General features: G+C 38.7%; 1 protein-coding gene across 3 annotated transcripts in view; it reads right to left on the bottom strand.

The window, feature by feature from the left end:
* Nucleotides 1-1,142: 1,142 nt before the first annotated feature.
* YLPM1 (YLP motif containing 1) overlaps nucleotides 1,143-18,804 on the bottom strand; it is a 74,660-nt gene continuing 56,998 nt past the window's right edge. For 2 of the 3 annotated variants that reach the window (XM_011283407.4, XM_045060237.1), the window contains exons 19-21: nucleotides 15,265-15,395; nucleotides 1,874-2,056; nucleotides 1,143-1,558 (exon numbers count right to left, since the gene is read on the bottom strand). In XM_011283407.4, the coding sequence (XP_011281709.3) occupies nucleotides 1,910-2,056; nucleotides 15,265-15,395 (278 nt within the window). In that variant the 3' untranslated portion in view covers nucleotides 1,143-1,558; nucleotides 1,874-1,909. Of the gene's footprint in view, nucleotides 1,559-1,873; nucleotides 2,057-15,264; nucleotides 15,396-18,804 lie in introns of those variants that run through there. The other variant, XR_006599799.1, reaches the window with a different exon arrangement.

Genomic DNA, 18,804 nt, shown 5'->3' with positions numbered 1-18,804 from the left:
CAGTACATAGAAGTCTACTGTCAGCCAATAAGCAATCAAAGTTGCTAAATACTACAAACAGTAGGTGTTATTTAATGAAACAAATTACACGTTCAATATTGACTTGTTAAAAGCCTCTTACATGTAAACATTCAGAATTTCAGAGAAGATAAAAAGAACAGAAAGTTGTGAGGATTCCCGTTAAGTTGGTCTTCAGTACTGTAATTTCACGTTCTTGACACCCAAAGCAGTACTATTCGAATGCTAATAAATATCATCTCTGGTCACACGGTATTTAATGTAGGTCATAAAACTAAAAGGTTTTTGTCTGTAGCCCAAAAGTGAGTATTTCAAAATATTCAAGCCTTTTGTGAACACATTTAGAACTTGCAGAGTTGGATTACAAAGTGGAAACGGTGTTTGAGGAGGAAGGCACTCCTCTAGGTCTTTTCTCATGCTAGAAAATGATATTTTTTTGCTTTGCAGAATAGAAGAGGGAAAAGAATGTTTTTCTGTTTTTAAATTGGAGTGATATTTGGGTTTTAGCACCATATATTTCTAGGTTCCACCTGGTACTATCCACAAGAGGGGAAATTCTGTGCAGAAGGCCATGCTTTCCAATCATGAGCAATCTGGCAAGAACCTGAAAACTTGAAGGGCTTAAAGGCTGCCTGCCAGAGGGCTGCGCATCTCCATACTCCTTCCCTGAAATCTTGATGCAAACATCAGTTAATTCAAGTTCAGCAATAAGGCAACAAGTTCCTGAGTTCTATGGAGTACATCAGTTTTGTCCACCAGGAGTCAAAGCCAGATGAGGGAAAAATCAAAACGTAACGGGGCACGAGGCAACAGCAAGAGGATCAAAGTAATAATAATAATAAAAAACAATAAAACATCATGCTACAGAACTGATGTGCTCCAGGGAACTGATGAATATTTGCAGTTGTCTCTACTAGTCTTCAAGATGCAAAGATAAAGAAAGCTATAAAACAAAGATTACGGAGACTTCCTTGTGTTTACAATATGTGCTATGTATTATATTGAGCTATATAATATTCTATAGGAAAGAGGTTTTGGGATGTTCGGCTAGCACGTAATTAGAACACACCATATTAAAAAAGCAAAAAAAAAATAAAATTAAGAAAACGAGAGAAAGGGGCCCATGCTGTATAGCCCATGAATCTCATCGGCTTTATCGTGAAAGTTTATTGTTTTTAATCCTAGTACAATCAGCTACCAGTTACATACAGTAAAAAACAAAAACAGCCACAAAGCAATGATGATAGGGATAGTCTGTGACATTGTACAGTGGAGGAAATATTTTCTGTTGGAATCTTCCAGCAGACCCCCACCTGGCTTCAGCAGTTAAGCTATCACTCCCTCCCTCCCCAAAATCGTTAAAAAGAAAAATCAATGTCTTGCTTGGGTACAGCAAGATTCTAATACCTCTTGGGGACACTGGAGAACTTTAAAAAACTAAAGTGGTAGAAACAAAACAAAAACTGAAACGTGGAAGGCAAGGTGACACACAACGAAGCTCCATGAGGCCGTGGCTTCAGATCACCTCAAAGCGAACCACCTGGAAAGAAAAGAAAAGGCTGTCATGCCAGGAGATAGCAGGTAGAAAAGTTCAGTAGACTTTAGTATCTCAACACTCTACTCCTCAAATCTACAGAATCCAAGCTTTTCTCAAGTCTTACGTTAAGTGAGCTGAGTTGTAGAAAACTGCTCCATTTTCCAATACCTTGCACTGTAAATGTTGGTAACTAGCACATACTTAAAAACCAAAAAATAATACGAGAAGCATTTTTAGCAAAGCATGCTGTCTCCTTTATCTCAAACCCTTCAAAACAACCACACAGTAGAGGCTATTCATATGAGTGTGCAATCTTACCTTAGAGGAACAATGACTCCGTTCAAAAACTAAGTCTCATATATATTTGGTTCGATTGAGGGCTTTTTCAGCCAGGTGACCACTTTCATCTGTGATCTTCTCCCAATCAGTCTGTCCGACCACAAAACCTATGGCCCTTTTCCTATCTGCGTCCTTCTTTTCTTCCAGGTCTGCCCATCTCACCTAAAAAGAACACAGCATTAGGCTGGGCTTTAGGAAAAATAAATAAGCAAAGGGCCTCTTCCCTCTCTGGATAGTCTAAGGGGTAGGTAACTAATTTGAAACTAAGAATTAAAAAAACATTGGAGATTAACTGGGGAGAAGTGGAGAAAGCCACATGTCTTAAGCTACAGAAGGGAAACTCTCTAGTCAGTCACCAAGTCCTAACCCTTCCAGCCCCTGGAAAGTTCAGCTCTCAGCTCAGTCCTGGCCCCTCCATTATCCTCTGTGGCTCCTTTCTGGTTCACTGACCTCACTTCTTCCTCTGCTTAGTCTTCCTACCTTACATGCTCACTCCCTCCAATCCATCCTGCCAGAATGATCCCCAAATACACACAGTCATGACTCTCACCGGCTTTAAATCCGTCCCCTGCCTGAAGAATAAAATCCAAGCAATAGGTCCCTCTGGATCTGGCCCTTCTACTCTCCAGTGGCACTTCTGGGCAGTGCCTACAGCTTTTGTATAAGTAGTACACAATTATTTCTGGCTCTCAGAGCACAATGGGCCACTTCCCACCTCTGTAACCTTGCATATTCTAGCCTCCCTTCCTGAAACGTCTTTGCCCTAACCCTGTCCATCTGGCCTGAGTCTAGTCATCAATCCTTGCTTTGTCTCTCTTGTTCTTTGCCAATCAAATAATTAACCATTGCTTCCTTAGAGCTACTTCTGGGTTTTGACACGTTTACTTTTGAACTTTCACACTATTTTGCAATGATCTACTTATAGACCTGCATTCCCTAATAGACTATGAATACCCTAGGTCAACTGAGTTTTATTTATCTCTACACAATAATTATTTCTTGAAATTTAATCTTAGAAAACAGGGAGAGAGTATTATCATTTTCATCCATGAGATAAAGAGATGAAGAGATGGACTCAACTGATATCATTTGGATATCAGTTATAATATTATAACTGTGGAAAAATTATAACTATAAATGCATAGATCAGGAATATTTCCCATTGGCAGGTATTCTGACATTTAAAAATGTAAGGAGATACATTTTAAATTTTAATAATATATCAAATATAGATTCTTATATTAACAATTAAAAGAACAAGCAGATATATCACATTCTGCAAAAGTTGAAACACCTGAGAAACTATGAAACTGTGGACATAACACCAAAGTCTGCAGAGACTGTATTTTCAATATAGCTTGTGATTTATTCTCTGTGACAAGGAATGGGAACCAGAGCATGCATACTTCATGTTCTTCACACTGGACATGGAAATGCATCAGGGCTCTTAGAGGCACACTGACCTTCCGTATTACTATTTACCGGACTGGTAATGAATCCAAACAGCAACCACTTGGCCAAAGAGAGGATATGTAGTAATAGCAGTGGGGAAAAACTGATACCACCCAACTCTTTTTAAAGTAGATTTAGTGCGTGGAAAACCTAAATTTCCTTCATGGATTTTAGTAAAAAAGAAAAAAAAAGCTACTTAATGTGGGCTTTTTATACAGACGTCTCTGGACTTCCTACTATGTATTTATGCTGATTATATTTATTTTGAGGGACTCATACACTCTCTCAGTTGCCCTTGGGATCAGGGGGATACGTTTAGCAAAAGATGACTATGGCTGAGGAGGATGAAGGATGGACAGATGGACAGACTGGCCAGTGAATAAAGAAATGTTGTAACCAGTCCATAGTACATCCTTGACACAGAGTTAAACACACTGGTCAGTGCCACCCTGAACAAACTAAGAGCTAATTTTTAAGCCTGCAGTATAAATTCTAAGTCTTTAAAACTCAGATAAAATAAAGAACACAGGATTAAAAGAAAAAGTATGTAATTATTTCTTAGATAAGCAATATGTTTTAGCACAAATGCCCACAATTTTAAGTTGAAATGAAAATGTTTTATTCGTATCGCTAATGTATACTGGTGCTGTATTATTTATTTACATGGTAGACTCCTCCACTGGAGGTCCGCTGCTTAAGAGGTCTCATCCACAGACCTGACAGACATTCAACATTGTAGAATGAGTGAATGATTACCAAAACACTAAATATATAAGAAGCAGAATAATGACTTTCAATTAGAAATGGTTTCTTAAATGTCAAGTGTCCGTCCTAATCTTCCTAGAGGTACTTTTACTGAGACTTATAATCTTTTTTGCCACTTATCTTAGCCACTAAAAAAATGTTATAATACAGAAAAATCTTGACTAACACTCAAAGGTTTGAGGCACATATATTTTATCCACTGTCACTAAAAATATCTATAAAATGTAAATGTCCAGCAAATAAGGGATTTGTTCACCTTCTACAGATATCAAAGAAACACAAAGTCGCCTTGACCTGCCATTTTATGCCCAATTAAGCAAGCAAAATTTTTAAAAAACTGTATTTAAAAAACCTAGCCATTTTGGTAAAACTCTAGTATGATCAACTCTACATAATTACTTGTTACAGTGGACATTAATCCTAGGAACATATCTGGTATTTGTAAAAAGCTGAATTAAAGGAATCAAGAGACCCCCGCAAATGAATAAATTATGAATTCTGCATTTGTTGCTACCCAAAGGATCTCCTTGTAGTCTGATTTTCATGAGTGGTTTGAGAGTTAAAAACTATTTGAAATGAGGATGTGAAGCAGGGGAGGAAAGACAATGATAAGCCACTTAAAGAACTGGGATGTGGGGTTAAGAAGATGGCAGCAAAGTAGGAGGACTCTAGGCTCACCTCGGCTCATGAACACAACTAGATAACTAGCAAATCATCCTAAATACCTAGATATTGATCTGAAGACTGGCAGAACCAACTGCAACAATTAAAGGTAGAAAGAAGGCCACATCAAAGAAGGCAGAAAGTGCAGAGACAACAGTTTGGGAGAGAAATGGATGGTGGCCACTATGGTAGGCAGGGAGCAGTGGGAGAGAAGGGTGAGAGACATACTAACACACTGGGGAGCATCCGGGGAAAACAAATTCCCACAGTAAGAGAGCAAGAGGGGCCAAATTTCATGATTTATGGCAACCAGCATGGAGTTTTAAAGGTCGGCAGGCTTGGCTGGAAGAGAGCCCTTAGGGCACTGCCTTGCTCTTAAAGAGAAGGCAGGCAAACATACAGCATGGAAATAGCGATCTGAAGAGCACTGGGGAGGTTACTCGCTCATCTCAGAGTATGTCCCAGAAAGACAGAGTTCACTGAGAGACCCCTCTGGGAACAAAGAAACTGGCCCGCACCATTTCTCAATCCTACCCCTCAGCACAAGCATAGGACTGCCCGTGGGAACCAGTGTAAAGTGCCAACACTTGCTACCTAACTTGCTTAAACCAAGCCCCACCTCCCTGTGCTCTGGTAGAACTGCCTCTCCCACTCACACTTGCCTCAGTCCCAGCATGGTAGGCTCCCTCCTCCAGAAGACCAGCCCAAACCCTTGCTCACACTGTATCTCCCCATGTAGGAACTTTCTGGAGCCTTGGTTCTGGCAGTGATGGTGACAGGTCTCGTGTCACAGACAGACCAGAGCACATATAGTTAAAATGCACCACATTATATAGTTAAAACACACCACATTTGGGCTAGGGACCAAACATTGCCCACAACAGACAAAGAAAGCCTCTGCAGATGACTGGCCTGAAGGATAAAATGGCCAGGACAAAAAAGCAGAAGATACGCAAAACACACTGGACACACTTCCAGAAGCACCAGGCCCTAGGGAACAGAGGATACCACAAAGCAGAGCACTACAGGACCTCTTCTTCATAAGGCCATTACCCTTAAGAATAAGAGATATAGTTGACATTCCTAACACACAGAAGTAAGCACAGAGACTTAAAATGAGAAGACAGAAACTTACCGCAAATGAAAGAACAGGACAAGGCCTTGGCCAGAGAGCTAAGTAAAACAAATATTAGTAACATGCCTGATAGAACGTTTAAAGTAATGATAATAAGGATACTTACTGGACTTGAGAAAAGAGTGAAACACATGAGTGAGACTCTTAACACAAAGATAAGGAATAACATAGCAAAGATATGAAATAAATGAAATGAGAAACATGGTTAATAGAATAAACAGCAGGCTAGAAGAAGCAGAAGAATGAATTAGCAATCTAGAAGACAGAGTAATGGAAAGTAACCAAGCTGAACAAAAGAGAGAAAAAGAATTATGCAAAATTAGAACAGACTTAGGGAACTCAGTGACTTCATCAAATGTAATAACATTCATATTATAGGACTCCTACAAGAAGAGAGAGAAAAGGGAGCAGAAAACTTATCTGAAGAAATAATAGCTGAAGAATTTCCTAATCTGGGGAAGGAAACATATCCAGAACCAGGAAGCACATCAAAATCAACAAAAGCAGATCTACACCAAGACATATTGCAATTAAATTGGCAAAGTGTAGTGACAAAGTTTTAAAAGGAGCAAGACAAAAGAAGATAGTAACTTACAAGGGAAAACTTGTAAGGCTAGCAGGAAATTTTTCAGCAGAAACTTTCTAAGCCAGAAGGGAATGGCATAATATATTCAAAGCGCTGAAGGGGAAAAATCTGCAGCTGAGAATACTTTATTCAGCAAAGGCTATCATTCCCAAGAGGAAAGGCAGTTTCCCAGACAAACGAAAAACTAAAGGAGTTCATGATCACTAAACGAGGCCTGTAAGAAATGTTAAAGGGAATTCTGAGTGGAAAGGAGAAACCAGAAGTGACAGTATAAAGGTAGGAAAGACAAAAGCAGTAACAATGAATTTCTATAAAATATCAGTCAAGGAACTCACAAACTAAAAGGATGTAAAATATAACAACATATCCCAAAAATGTGGGGAGGAGAGGAGAAAAGAATGGGTTCAAACTTAAATAAGCATCAACTTAATATAGACTGCTATATTCAAAAGAGATGATATACAAACCTAATGGTAACCATATATCAAAACCATTAATAAATATGCAAAGAATAGAGACAAAGAAATCCAAATATGTCACTAAAGAAAATCAGCAAATCAGAAAAGAGAGAAAGATAAGAAAGGATAAAAGAAAATCTCCAGACAAAACCACAAAACAAATAATAAAATGACAAATACATATTTATCAATAATTACCTTGGGGGTGCCTGGGTGGTTCAGTAGGTTAAGTGTCCAACTCAGGTCATGATCTCACAATCGTGAGATCGAGTCCCATGTTGGGGTCCATGCTGGGCATGAAGCCTGCTTAAGATTCTCTCTCCTTCTCTTTCTGCCCCTCCCTTACTCACACATGCACACATTCTTCCTCTCTCTCAAAAAAATTGTTTTGAATTTAAATGCATTAAATGGTCCAATCAAAAGACATATGATGACCAAATGGATAAAAAAACGAGACCCATCTATATGCTGCCTACGAGAGACTCATTGTAGACACTTGCAGATTGAAAAGTGAGGGGATGTAGAAACATCTATCATGCAAATGGATGTCCAAAGAAAGACCAAGTAGGGGCATCTGGATGGCTCAGTCAATTAAGATCTGACTTCGGCTCAGGCCATGATCTTGCAATTCATGAGTCTGAGCCTCGCACTGGGCTCTGTGCTGACAGCTCAGAGCCTGAACCCTGCTTCAGATTCCATGTCTCCCTCTCTCTCTGTGCCCCCTTCCCCCACGTTCACATTCTGTCTCTCTCTCTCAAAAATAAGTAAGCATTAAAAAAAAAAAAAAAAGAAAGCACAAGTAGCAATACTTACATCAGACAAAATAAACTTAAAAAAGACTGTAACAAGAGACAAAAAACACTATATAATAATGAGAGGGACAATCCAATAAGAAGATATAACAATTGTAAATATTTATGCACACAACAAGAAAGCACCTAAATTCGTGAAACAGTTAATAACAAATATAAAGGAACTAACTGATAATAATACAATAATAGTAAGGGACTTTAACAGCCTACTTATATCATTGGACAGATCATCCACAGAAAATCAACAAGAAAACGATGGCTTTGAATGACACACTGGAACAGGTGGATTTAACAGATATATTCAGAACATTCCATCCTAAAACAGCAGAATGCACATTCTTTTCAAGTACATATGGAATATTCTCCAGAATAGATCACATATTAGTCCACCAAACAAGCCTCAGGAAATTCAATCAGATCAAAGTCATATAATGCATCTTTTCTAACCACAACACTATGAAACTAAAAGTCAACCACAAGAAAAAAACTGGAAAGAGCACAAATATATGGAGGTTAAATAACATGCTACTAAATAGCGAATGGGTCAAACAGGACAAAAAAGAAGAAATAAAAAGGAAATGGAAACAAATGAAAATGAAAACACAATGGTCCAAAAACTCTGGGATGCAGCAAAAGTGGTTCTAAGAGGGAAGTATATAGCAATACAGGCCTACCTCAAGAAGCAAGAAAAATCTCAAATAAACAACCTAATCTTACACCCAAAGGAGCTAGAAAAAGAACAACAAACAAAACCTAAAATCAGGAGAAGAAAATAAATGGTAAAGATTAGGCAGAAATAAATGATATAGAAACTAACAGATCAATGAAAGCAGGAGCTGGTTCTCTGAAAAAAAGTCAATAAATTATATTGATAAACCTCTAGCCAGACTTATTAAAAAAAAAAGGGAGAGATGAGTCAAATAAGTAAAATCACAAATGAGAGAAAAGAAATAACAACCAACACCACAGAAATACAAACAATTATAAGTGGATATTATGAAAAACTGTATGCCAACAAATTGGACAAGCTAGAAGTGGATAAATTCTTAGAAACATATAAACTACCAAAACTGAAACAGGAAAAAACAGAAAATTTGAACAGACTGATAACCAGCAAAGAAATTGAATCAGTAATCAAAAAATGTCCAACGAACAAAAGTCCAGGACCAGATGGCTTCACAGGCAAATTCATTTAAAGAGTTAATACCTATTCTTCTCAAACTATTCCAAAAAATAGAAAAGAAAGGAAATTTTCTAAATTCATTCGGTGAGGCCAGCATTACCCCAATACCAAAACCAGATAAAGACACCATTAAAAAAAAGAACTACAGTGAAGAAATGGGCAGAAAACATGAATAGACATTTCTCTAAAGAAGACATCCGGATGGCCAACAGGCACATGAAAAGATGCTCAACGTCGCTCCTCACCAGGGAAATACAAATCAAAACCACACTCAGATATCACCTCACACCAGTCAGAGTGGCCAAAATGAACAAATCAGGAGACTATAGATGCTGGAGAGGATGTGGAGAAACGGGAACCCTCTTGCACTGTTGGTGGGAATGCAAACTGGTACAGCCGCTCTGGAAAACAGTGTGGAGGTTCCTCAAAAAATTAAAAATAGACCTACCCTATGACCCAGCAATAGCACTGCTAGGAATTTACCCAAGGGATACAGGAGTACTATGCATAGGGGCACTTGTACCCCAATGTTTATAGCAGCACTCTTCAACAATAGCCAAATTATGGAAAGAGCCTAAGTGTCCATCAACTGATGAATGGATAAAGAAATTGTGGTTTATATACACAATGGAGTACTGCGTGCCAATGAGAAAGAATGAAATACGGCCCTTTGTAGCAACGGGGATGGAACTGGAGAGTGTGATGCTAAGTGAAATAAGCCATACAGAGAAAGAAAGATACCATATGTTTTCACTCTTATGTGGATCCTGAGAAACTTAACAGAAACCCATGGGGGAGGGGAAGGAAAAAAAAAAAAAAAAAAGAGGTTAGAGTGGGAGAGAGCCAAAGCATAAGACACTCTTAAAAACTGAGAACATGGGGCGCCTGGGTGGCGCAGTCGGTTAAGCGTCCGACTTCAGCCAGGTCACGATCTCGCGGTCCGTGAGTTTGAGCCCCGCATCGGGCTCTGGGCTGATGGCTCAGAGCCTGGAGCCTGTTTCCGATTCTGTGTCTCCCTCTCTCTCTGCCCCTCCCCCGTTCATGCTCTGTCTCTCTGTGTCCCAAAAATAAATAAACGTTGAAAAAAAAAAATTAAAAAAAAAAAAAACTGAGAACAAACTGATGGTTGGTGGGGGGGGTGGGAGGGAGGGGAGGGTGGATGATGGGTATTGAGGAGGGCACCTTTTGGTATGAGCACTGGGTGTTGTATGGAAACCAATGTGACAATAAATTTCATATACTGAAAAAAAAAAAAAAAAAGAACTACAGGCCAATATCCCTGATGAACACAGATGCAAAAATCCTCAACAAAATACTAGCAAACCAAATCCAACAATACATTAAAAAATGCATTCACCAAGATCAAGTAGGATTTATTACTGGGTTGTCAGGGTGGTTCAATAGTCACAAATCAATCAATGTCACATCAATAAGTGAAAGGATAAGAGTCATATGATCATTTCAACTGATACAGAAAAAGCATTTGACAAGGCACAACATCCATTTGTGATAAAAACACTCAACAAAGTAGCTTTAAAGGGAACACACCTCAACATAATAAAGGCTATACATGAAGAACCCACAGCTAACATCATCCTTAATGGGGAAAAACAGAGTTTTTCCTCTAAGGTCAGTAACACTCTCACCACTTTTATTCAACATAGTACTGGAAGTCCTAGCCACAGCAATCAAACAACAAAAAGAAATACAGGGCATCCAAATCAGTAAGGAAGCAGTAAAACTTTCACTATTTGCAGACAACATGCTACTACCCAAAGTCAGAAAGACTCCCCCACAGGCGCCTGGGTGGCTTAGTCAGTTAAGTATCTGACTTCAGCTCAGGCCATAATCTCACAGTTTGTGGGTTCAAGCCTCGTGCTGGGCTCCATGCTGACAGTGAGGAGTCTGCTTGGGATTCTCTCTCTCTCCTTCTCTCTCTCTCTCTGCCCCTCCCTGACTCATGCATTCTCTCTCTCTCTCAAAATAAATAAAATAAACTTATAAAGGAAAAAGAAAAGAAAGACTCCACCAAAAAACTGCTAAACTAATAAATGAAGTTAGTTAAAGTCTCAGGATATAAAACCAACGTACAGAAATCTGTTGCATTTCTCTAGACTAATAATAAAGGTGCAGAGAGAGAAATTAAGAAAACAATCCCATTTACAACTGCACCAAAAATAATAAGATACCTAGGAATAAGCCTAACCAAAGCAGTGAAAGACTTGTACTCTGAAAACAATAAAACACTGATGAAAGAAATTGAAGACAACACAAAGAAATGGAAAGACGTTCCATTCTCATCAGTTGGAAGAAAAAATATTGTTAAAATGTCTGTATTATCCAAAGTAACTTACACATCTAAATGTAATCCCTATCAAAATACCAACAGCATTTTTCACAGAACTAGGACAAACAATTCTAAAATTTGTATGGAACCACAAAAGACTCCAAATAGCCAAAGCAATCTTGAAAAAGAAAACCAAAGCTGGAGGCATCACAATCCTGGACTTCAAGTTATATTACAAGGCTGCAGTAATCAAAACAGTATGGTAACAGCACAATAATAGGCACAGATCAATGGGACAGGATAGAAAACCCAGAAATGAACCCACAACTATATGGTCAATTAATCTTCGACAGGGCAGGAAAGAATATCCAGTGGTAAAAAGACGGACTCTTCAATAAACAGTGTTGGGAAAACTGGACAGCAACATATAAAACAGAGAAACTGGACCACTTTCTTTACATCACACACAAAAATAAATTCAAAATGGATTGAAGACCTAAATGTGAGACCTGAAACCATAAAAATCTTAAAAGAGAACACATGCAGTAACTGCTTTGACACAGGCCATAGCAACCTCTTTCTAGATAGGTCTCCTTAGGCCAGGGTAACAAAAGCAAAAATAAACTATTGGGACTACATCAAAATAAAAAGCTTCTGCAAGCAAAGGAAACAATCAACCAAACTATAAGGCAATCTATGGAATTGGAGAAGATATTTGTGAACGACATATCCAGTAAAGGGTTAATATCCAAAATATATAAGAAACTTGACACCCAAAAAACGAATTCAATTAAAACATGGGCAGAAGATATGAACAGACATTTCTCAAAAGACATACAGATGGCCAACAGACATATGAAAAGATGCTCATCATCACTTACCATTGGGGAAATGCAAATCAAAACTACAATGAGCTATCGCTTCACACCTGGCAAAATGGCTAAAATCAGTAACACAAGAAACAACAGGTGTTGGCAAGGATGCAGAGAAAAAGGAACAGCTGTACAGTTGGTGGGAATGTAAGCTGGTGCAGCCACTGTGGAAAATAGTATGGAGGTTCCTCAGAAACCTAAATTCTAAAAATAGAATTACCCTACAATCTAGCAATCATACTACTGGGTATTTACCCAAAGAATACAAGAACATTAATTCAAAGGGATACATGCACCCCTATGTTTATAGCAGCATTATTTACAATAGCCAAATTATGGAAGTAGCCCAAGTGTCCAGCGATTGATGACTGGATAAAGAAGATGTGGTGTGTATATATATATATATATATATATATATATACACACACACACACACACACACACACACACATACACAATGGAATATTATAAAAAGGAATGAAATCTTGCATTTGCAAAGACATGGATAGAGCTAAAGAGTGTAATGCTAAGCGAAATAAGTCAGTCAGAAAAAGACAAATACCATCTGATTTCACTCATGTGGTGAATTTAAGAAACAAAAGATGAAAGGGGGAAAAAAAAGAAAGACAATCAAGAAACAGACTCTTAAGTACAGAGAAGAAACTGATGGTTACCAGAGGGGAGGGGGTGGGGGGGGTATATTACAGGTGACGGGGATTAAGGAGTGCAATTGTCATGATGAGCACCAGATGTTGTATGAAAGTGTTGAATCACTATATTGTACACTTGAAACGAGTATTATACTGTTATGCTAACTAACTGGAATTTAAATTAAAACTTAAAGAACTAGGATGTGCACAGCTTACGTCACTTTGTCCACCCAGCTTATGAAGTAAACGTGGGATCACTTACTCTGTAGAGTAATAGTTATTTGACGAAAAATAAACTAGAGAAAAATATTTCTCATTTGAGATTATGCATTGTTACTGTACTATACCAAATTATTATTCTCAAGGAAGAGCTATTTCTTTTTTTTTTTTTTTTTGAGAGCCTGTGCATACGAGCAGGGGGAAGGGGGGAGAGAGAGAGAGAGAGAGAGAGAATCTTGAGAGAGAGAGAGAGAGAGAGAATGAATCTTAAGCAGGTTCCAAACCCAGCATGGAACTGACACAGGGTTCAATCTCACGACTGTGAGATCATCACCTGAGCTGAAATCAAGAGATGGACCATGATTAACCGAATGAGACACCCAGGCGCCTGCAGCTGTTTCTGCTTCTGTTGCTCCAACCTTAAAACTGGAATAGGATGAATCCATGCAAGTAGTGCCTGGGTGGAGCTAGGCACATATAGAATGCCACTAATCTCCCTTTCCCTTCCTCACAAGCCACATACACAGAGGTGGGCCTAGGGACTATATGAAGTATTTAAAAGAGCTTGTGAAAACTGAGGTGCTTCATAATGTTATCCCATGTCATGATGTGTTACTGGCATTTTTATTTTCTTACAACAAATACTCTTTTAATATTAAAAGTACTGAAGAAATTCATAAAAAAGAAATGCTGTGTAAAGATAAATGATACAGAACCTCATCTTTTTTGTTTAGTAGAGAGACAGAAGAGAGAGAGGGGGGGGTATGGGGCGGGGGGGGGGGGGGAGAAAATCTTAAGCAGGCTCCACACTTGGCGTGGAGCCTGATGACATGGGGCTTGATCCCATGACCCTGGGATCATGACCTGAGCCAAAATGAAGAGTCAGATACTCAACCAACTGAGCCATTCAGGAGCCCTGATACACAACCTCATCTTAATTAAGGAAATGCAAACTGAGATACCATTTTTGTTTTACTCATCAGATGTCAAAAGTTTAAAAGTTTGATAACAGCACCTTTGGTGCAAGTGTGGAAAAACAGGCATTTACTTACAGTGGGTATATAAACAGGTGTAACCTTTTTAGAAAACAACCTCACAGTATTTGTCAAAATGATAAATCACACTCTATAAGACTGCAGCTTTAGTGCTAAAAATCTACCCTAGGGATATACTTTCAAAACAATATGCATATGCACTATGACTTTCACCATAGTGTTTATATTAACAATAAAATGAAAATAGCCTAAGTATCTACCAATAAAGGGCTGGATAAATACCTCAATAACCAAACAATGGAGATTGGGCAGCTATTTGAAAAGAATGGTAGTTTGTATACACTTATATACAAAAATCAAGACAAATTAGCTAGAAAAGGCTTATCTGGATCACACATAATATGGTATTTTTTGCTTCGTTATTTTGTTTTAAAAGGATATACATAAACGTCTATGGGGAAAGCCTATGCAATATCCTGGTTTCATTCCTCTGCTCCTTTTCACAGCAAAACTTCAAGAAGTTGTCTACCTTTGCTGTTCTATATTTCATTTCCCATTCCTTCTTCAGTCAGCTCCAAACTGGCTTGTGCCCTTCAACTCTCTAAGAAAACCTGCCTGATTGTTGATCAATCATCAGCAATCTCCATGTTGCCAAATCCAATAGCCACTTCTCTGCTCCCAATTTACTTGTCTTCTCTGTATCATGTAACAATTGACTACTCTTTACTTCTTGAAACATTTACCTCTACCTGAACTTCGAAATTCTGGAGTCCTGAGTTCTATTATCATTTCTAACTTAAATGGTCTCTCACTGAACTTCTCATGTTTTACTCTCTAACTGGACTTCCCCAGTTTTCTCTGACTCAGTAAATGGCACCACACACATGGAGTGCTCATGGCCAGAACCCCGAAGATTCACCTTTGAGTCCATCCACTCCTGGACTCTCTAGATCTAATCCATTAAGATATTCCACAGATCGTCTTCCACACTTTACTCTGCACTTAGCTTTTCTGCCCCGGACAAAACAGCACAAGCGGCCCCTTCAAACTCCTTTAAGGTTGACAACGTGCTAGCCACGTGAGATTCTGTTTTTCATTTTTTCAAGTACCTATACATTTTTAATCTGGTAACTTGTAAGGTCTGACTCATTTTTTAAAAATTTGTAATATGGTAGAATATAAACTAAGTCACTCTAAAAATAGCATTCATATTCTTATCTGCCTATAACTCTCCAAAACCAGATGCCCAACGGGGCCCTTCCCCTATTGGCAATTATTGACAAAGTCTCTTACCCTCTTCTTCCCAGGCTCAGAAGCACGAGTGTCATAATCATCAGGGAGCTGAAGATAATCCTCCATTCTGCTGGCAATTGCCTCCCAGTCACGTTTCCTTTTAGTACCAGTTCTCAAGCCATCCAACTTGTCTGAGGGACAAACACAGAGCCGCAGCATTAAGGGAGAGTGTGAATCTGCACACAACACACAACTAAAGGAAAAGAAGTCTGGAGCACTGTCAGAGGGGACATCCACATTTTTGAGGGCAGCATCACTTGCAGATCCAACTATCTTCTTGGCGGAGATAACACCAAGTTCTGTGCAATTTCCATCGTTTATTTGACGTTCATACTGGCAGGCATTACGTTACGATGTTGGTTTAAGTAACAAATACAGGCAGAGTAAGAAAAGTCACTGGTCTCCTGGCCTCCTTGCCCCCCCCCCCTCAAGTCACACTTCAGCTCTCATGTCCTGAAGGAAAATGCAAAGACAGGTTTTTCTAAAAACTCTTTCTTCTCCTTTTTTTTTATTTCCTCTTTGGCACAATATTAACACCACCCATTTGATCGGTAATCACATGTGATACTGTGTCATACGAAAAGCAGGTAGTACCAACAACTTAATGAGCCAAGCTAACGTTTAAAGAAGGTTTTAGATGAACGGTTCCTTGGGAACGGTTGTACGAGGATTTGCCGTTAAGTTAATGTTTCTGAGTAAGATGACTGCACAGATCGCCCTTTTCTTTGTTTATATTATGAAATACTGTTGACCATTCTGAGGCTAAGAACTAGTCAGCCAAAGTGACCAGATCTAAATTTTCTTTCTGAATCCTCAATCTGAGAGGGCTGGGTTTCCTAAGGGGCCCAAACTGTAACCACTTAAATGAACGGAGATTGCAGATTCAGAAATTAGGAGATAGGAGTTTAGGTGTCTGCAAGAAGAACACGCGATGAAAATGTGTAGTATTTTCCATTGGTTATCAATACTGATTTTGAATTCTGTATGTAGAATATCATGAGCTATATATATTTTTAACTACATTGAAGCGCTGAACTTTGGAATCGTCTGCGGTTACACACACACACTATTATTAAGCAAGTCAATAAAAGAAAACCTACAAGATGTCAGAAATACACAATAACCACACCTCATTAAACTCCAAAAAGGGTGCAGAGTGTATATAATAGAAGTCTTTCAGGCACCAAGTTGGAGAGAACTTGATATGAAAAGAAAAGCACAGTGGAAGCCGTGGCAGGAGGAGGGAGGGGGAGTTTATGCTTCAAATGTAAAAGATTCACACACAACTAACTGTACCATACCATACAGGCTTCAAAAACCAGTAAGATTCCACATACTTGGCAAAGCTTTTATTTCCTAAAACCCTCCCCGATAAAAGCAGTATTACTGAAAAATCGGCAAGGCAAACTACAACACTGTACAAAACTCAATAAATTTTTATCATATTGCTTTAGAAAAGTTTTTAACGTGGATGAGTTCAACAGAAACAGTTTCCTAATCTCCTCTGCAAATCACATGCTGTACCAAATGGCTCTATTTTCATGTATATGACAGGCCATGATACACAAATGCTTAAATAAGTGACCCTTTTGATTGCACAGGGATGTAGATTATGGTATTATAAACCCAATGAAGTCTCACAAACAATAGAACTGTTCTAGTTCAACAGTCTACAGTATTACCAGAAGAGTAGGAAGCTCCAACAGACTTATTAAATACACCTCAGAGGATTTCCAAACTTAAGATCAACTTTGACGTGAACATACTTCAAAGGAATAATTTCGTATCTGAACCCCTGGAATGGAGCATGGCCAGGCAGCATTGCAGAAGGGCAGTGTGAAAACTGTAAGAACTGTGCCTCATACACTGGGTATGTGACAGGAGTTACAGACCAGGAGTCCCATATGTGTAACATGGAAGATCAGAAGAACATGAACTACTAGTCTGAACACCCTTGTTCGTAATGTTTAATTTGAAATTTCATTGTGCACACATGTTTAAAGCTTCCTTCTTGGGGCTGAAGAAAGGTTCATACCTCTTCCACATGGCATCCTGGAAACCCAAACACACAGACGTATGGCATAAGGTGAGGGAAGAGGAATCTGGGGTGTTAATTACAGCAGACGGCTGGTATCCCATACACTCATACTAAGGATTTTCAGAGGTTTCAATTTCAAAAATGAAGTTTTACGATGAAGATGAAGGTTTAAATACCCAACTTGGCAGGTCACAGAATTTTCCCACATCTTCAGAACAGTATATATTATTATAGCACAACAGAAAAATTTTGTAGACATACACGTATGCATTTTCTAAACATAAATGGTGTTTCTGAAAATCTGTTCATGGTAAACACACAAGGGTTATGTGCCTATATGAATAATAATTTCATTCCAACTGTGAAGAGATGATATTGCCTGACATGTAGAAGGCCAATACACAATAACTCATAAGCAGAGACAAATGACAGATGAGAAAAGTAAAAGTACTCGGTATGGAGAAACCTGAATTAGGGTAACAGTCTCAAACCTTCTTTCAGTTTCTCACAATTTGAGAAACCAAAATCACATCATTGGAATTTAAGTAGCTTCAGTGCTGAACCCCAGCATCCGACGTGGCATGTAACACCCACCCTTGCATTAGGGTGCCTGTGTCCCAGCTGAGAAGGAGCCAGTCAGGTGCAAGTGAAGTGGGCCACAGGCGGTCTTTAACAACTCCATGACACCGATGCCGGATGTATTTCAGGCCAGTTCTGAATCTTTCTAGAATTACACCACTTCCAATTTAACACTCAGACATTGGCTGAACTGCATACTGTACTTAATTAACACAGATCAAGAATCTGCAATGAGATTTAACCAGTTGCATGAAAGGTAAACGAGCACTTTCTCACTGGCAGACTCATTTGTAAATCAAAACGCCTCAGTTACACAGATTTATCACTTCTGGCTCAGTGTGTTACACTGATGAAGCTTAGTATGTTTCCATCCAGCATAGTCATGTTACCAAAAGGAATTTACGAATGTTGGTAAAGTACCTAGAAAAATAAATTGTACCCTGTAATCAAATCTATTAAATTTGTTAAGATAAGGAAGGGCACTGTAAATAGGCTGATTCTCGGGTGAAGAGCCTCATGTTTTAGAGAAGAATCTTCTTCTCATTTGGCTCCATGGACCAATCTCAAAGAAGCAAAAGCACTTTCAAGAATGCTCACACTCAATTTGCCTTCCTCCACAGGTAGATTAGCTCTCAAAATAACACCGTGGTGCAAGATGCCAGTCATTACATAAAACATCACTGTCACTCTTACTAAAATAGCAGCAGCAAACATGTTAGGATTTATTTTCTAGATTCATTACTACACCTTCAGTGCCTTTAACTGAATAAGTAAATAAAAATGATTTAACAAATCCACTTCTGGAATTAACTGCCTAACACTCTCTCTTTAAGTTGGAGTGAATTTGTATAAAATACATTTTCTGAGAAGCAAATGGTAGGCCAGAATTTTTTCCAGAAATCAGTACCAAGTTTAATATCATA

This window comes from Felis catus, chromosome B3 (assembly GCF_018350175.1).
Source record: "Felis catus isolate Fca126 chromosome B3, F.catus_Fca126_mat1.0, whole genome shotgun sequence".
Lineage (NCBI taxonomy): Eukaryota > Metazoa > Chordata > Mammalia > Carnivora > Felidae > Felis > Felis catus.
Note: the sequence above shows the minus strand (reverse complement) of the source record. Positions and strands in the feature narration are given on the sequence as shown.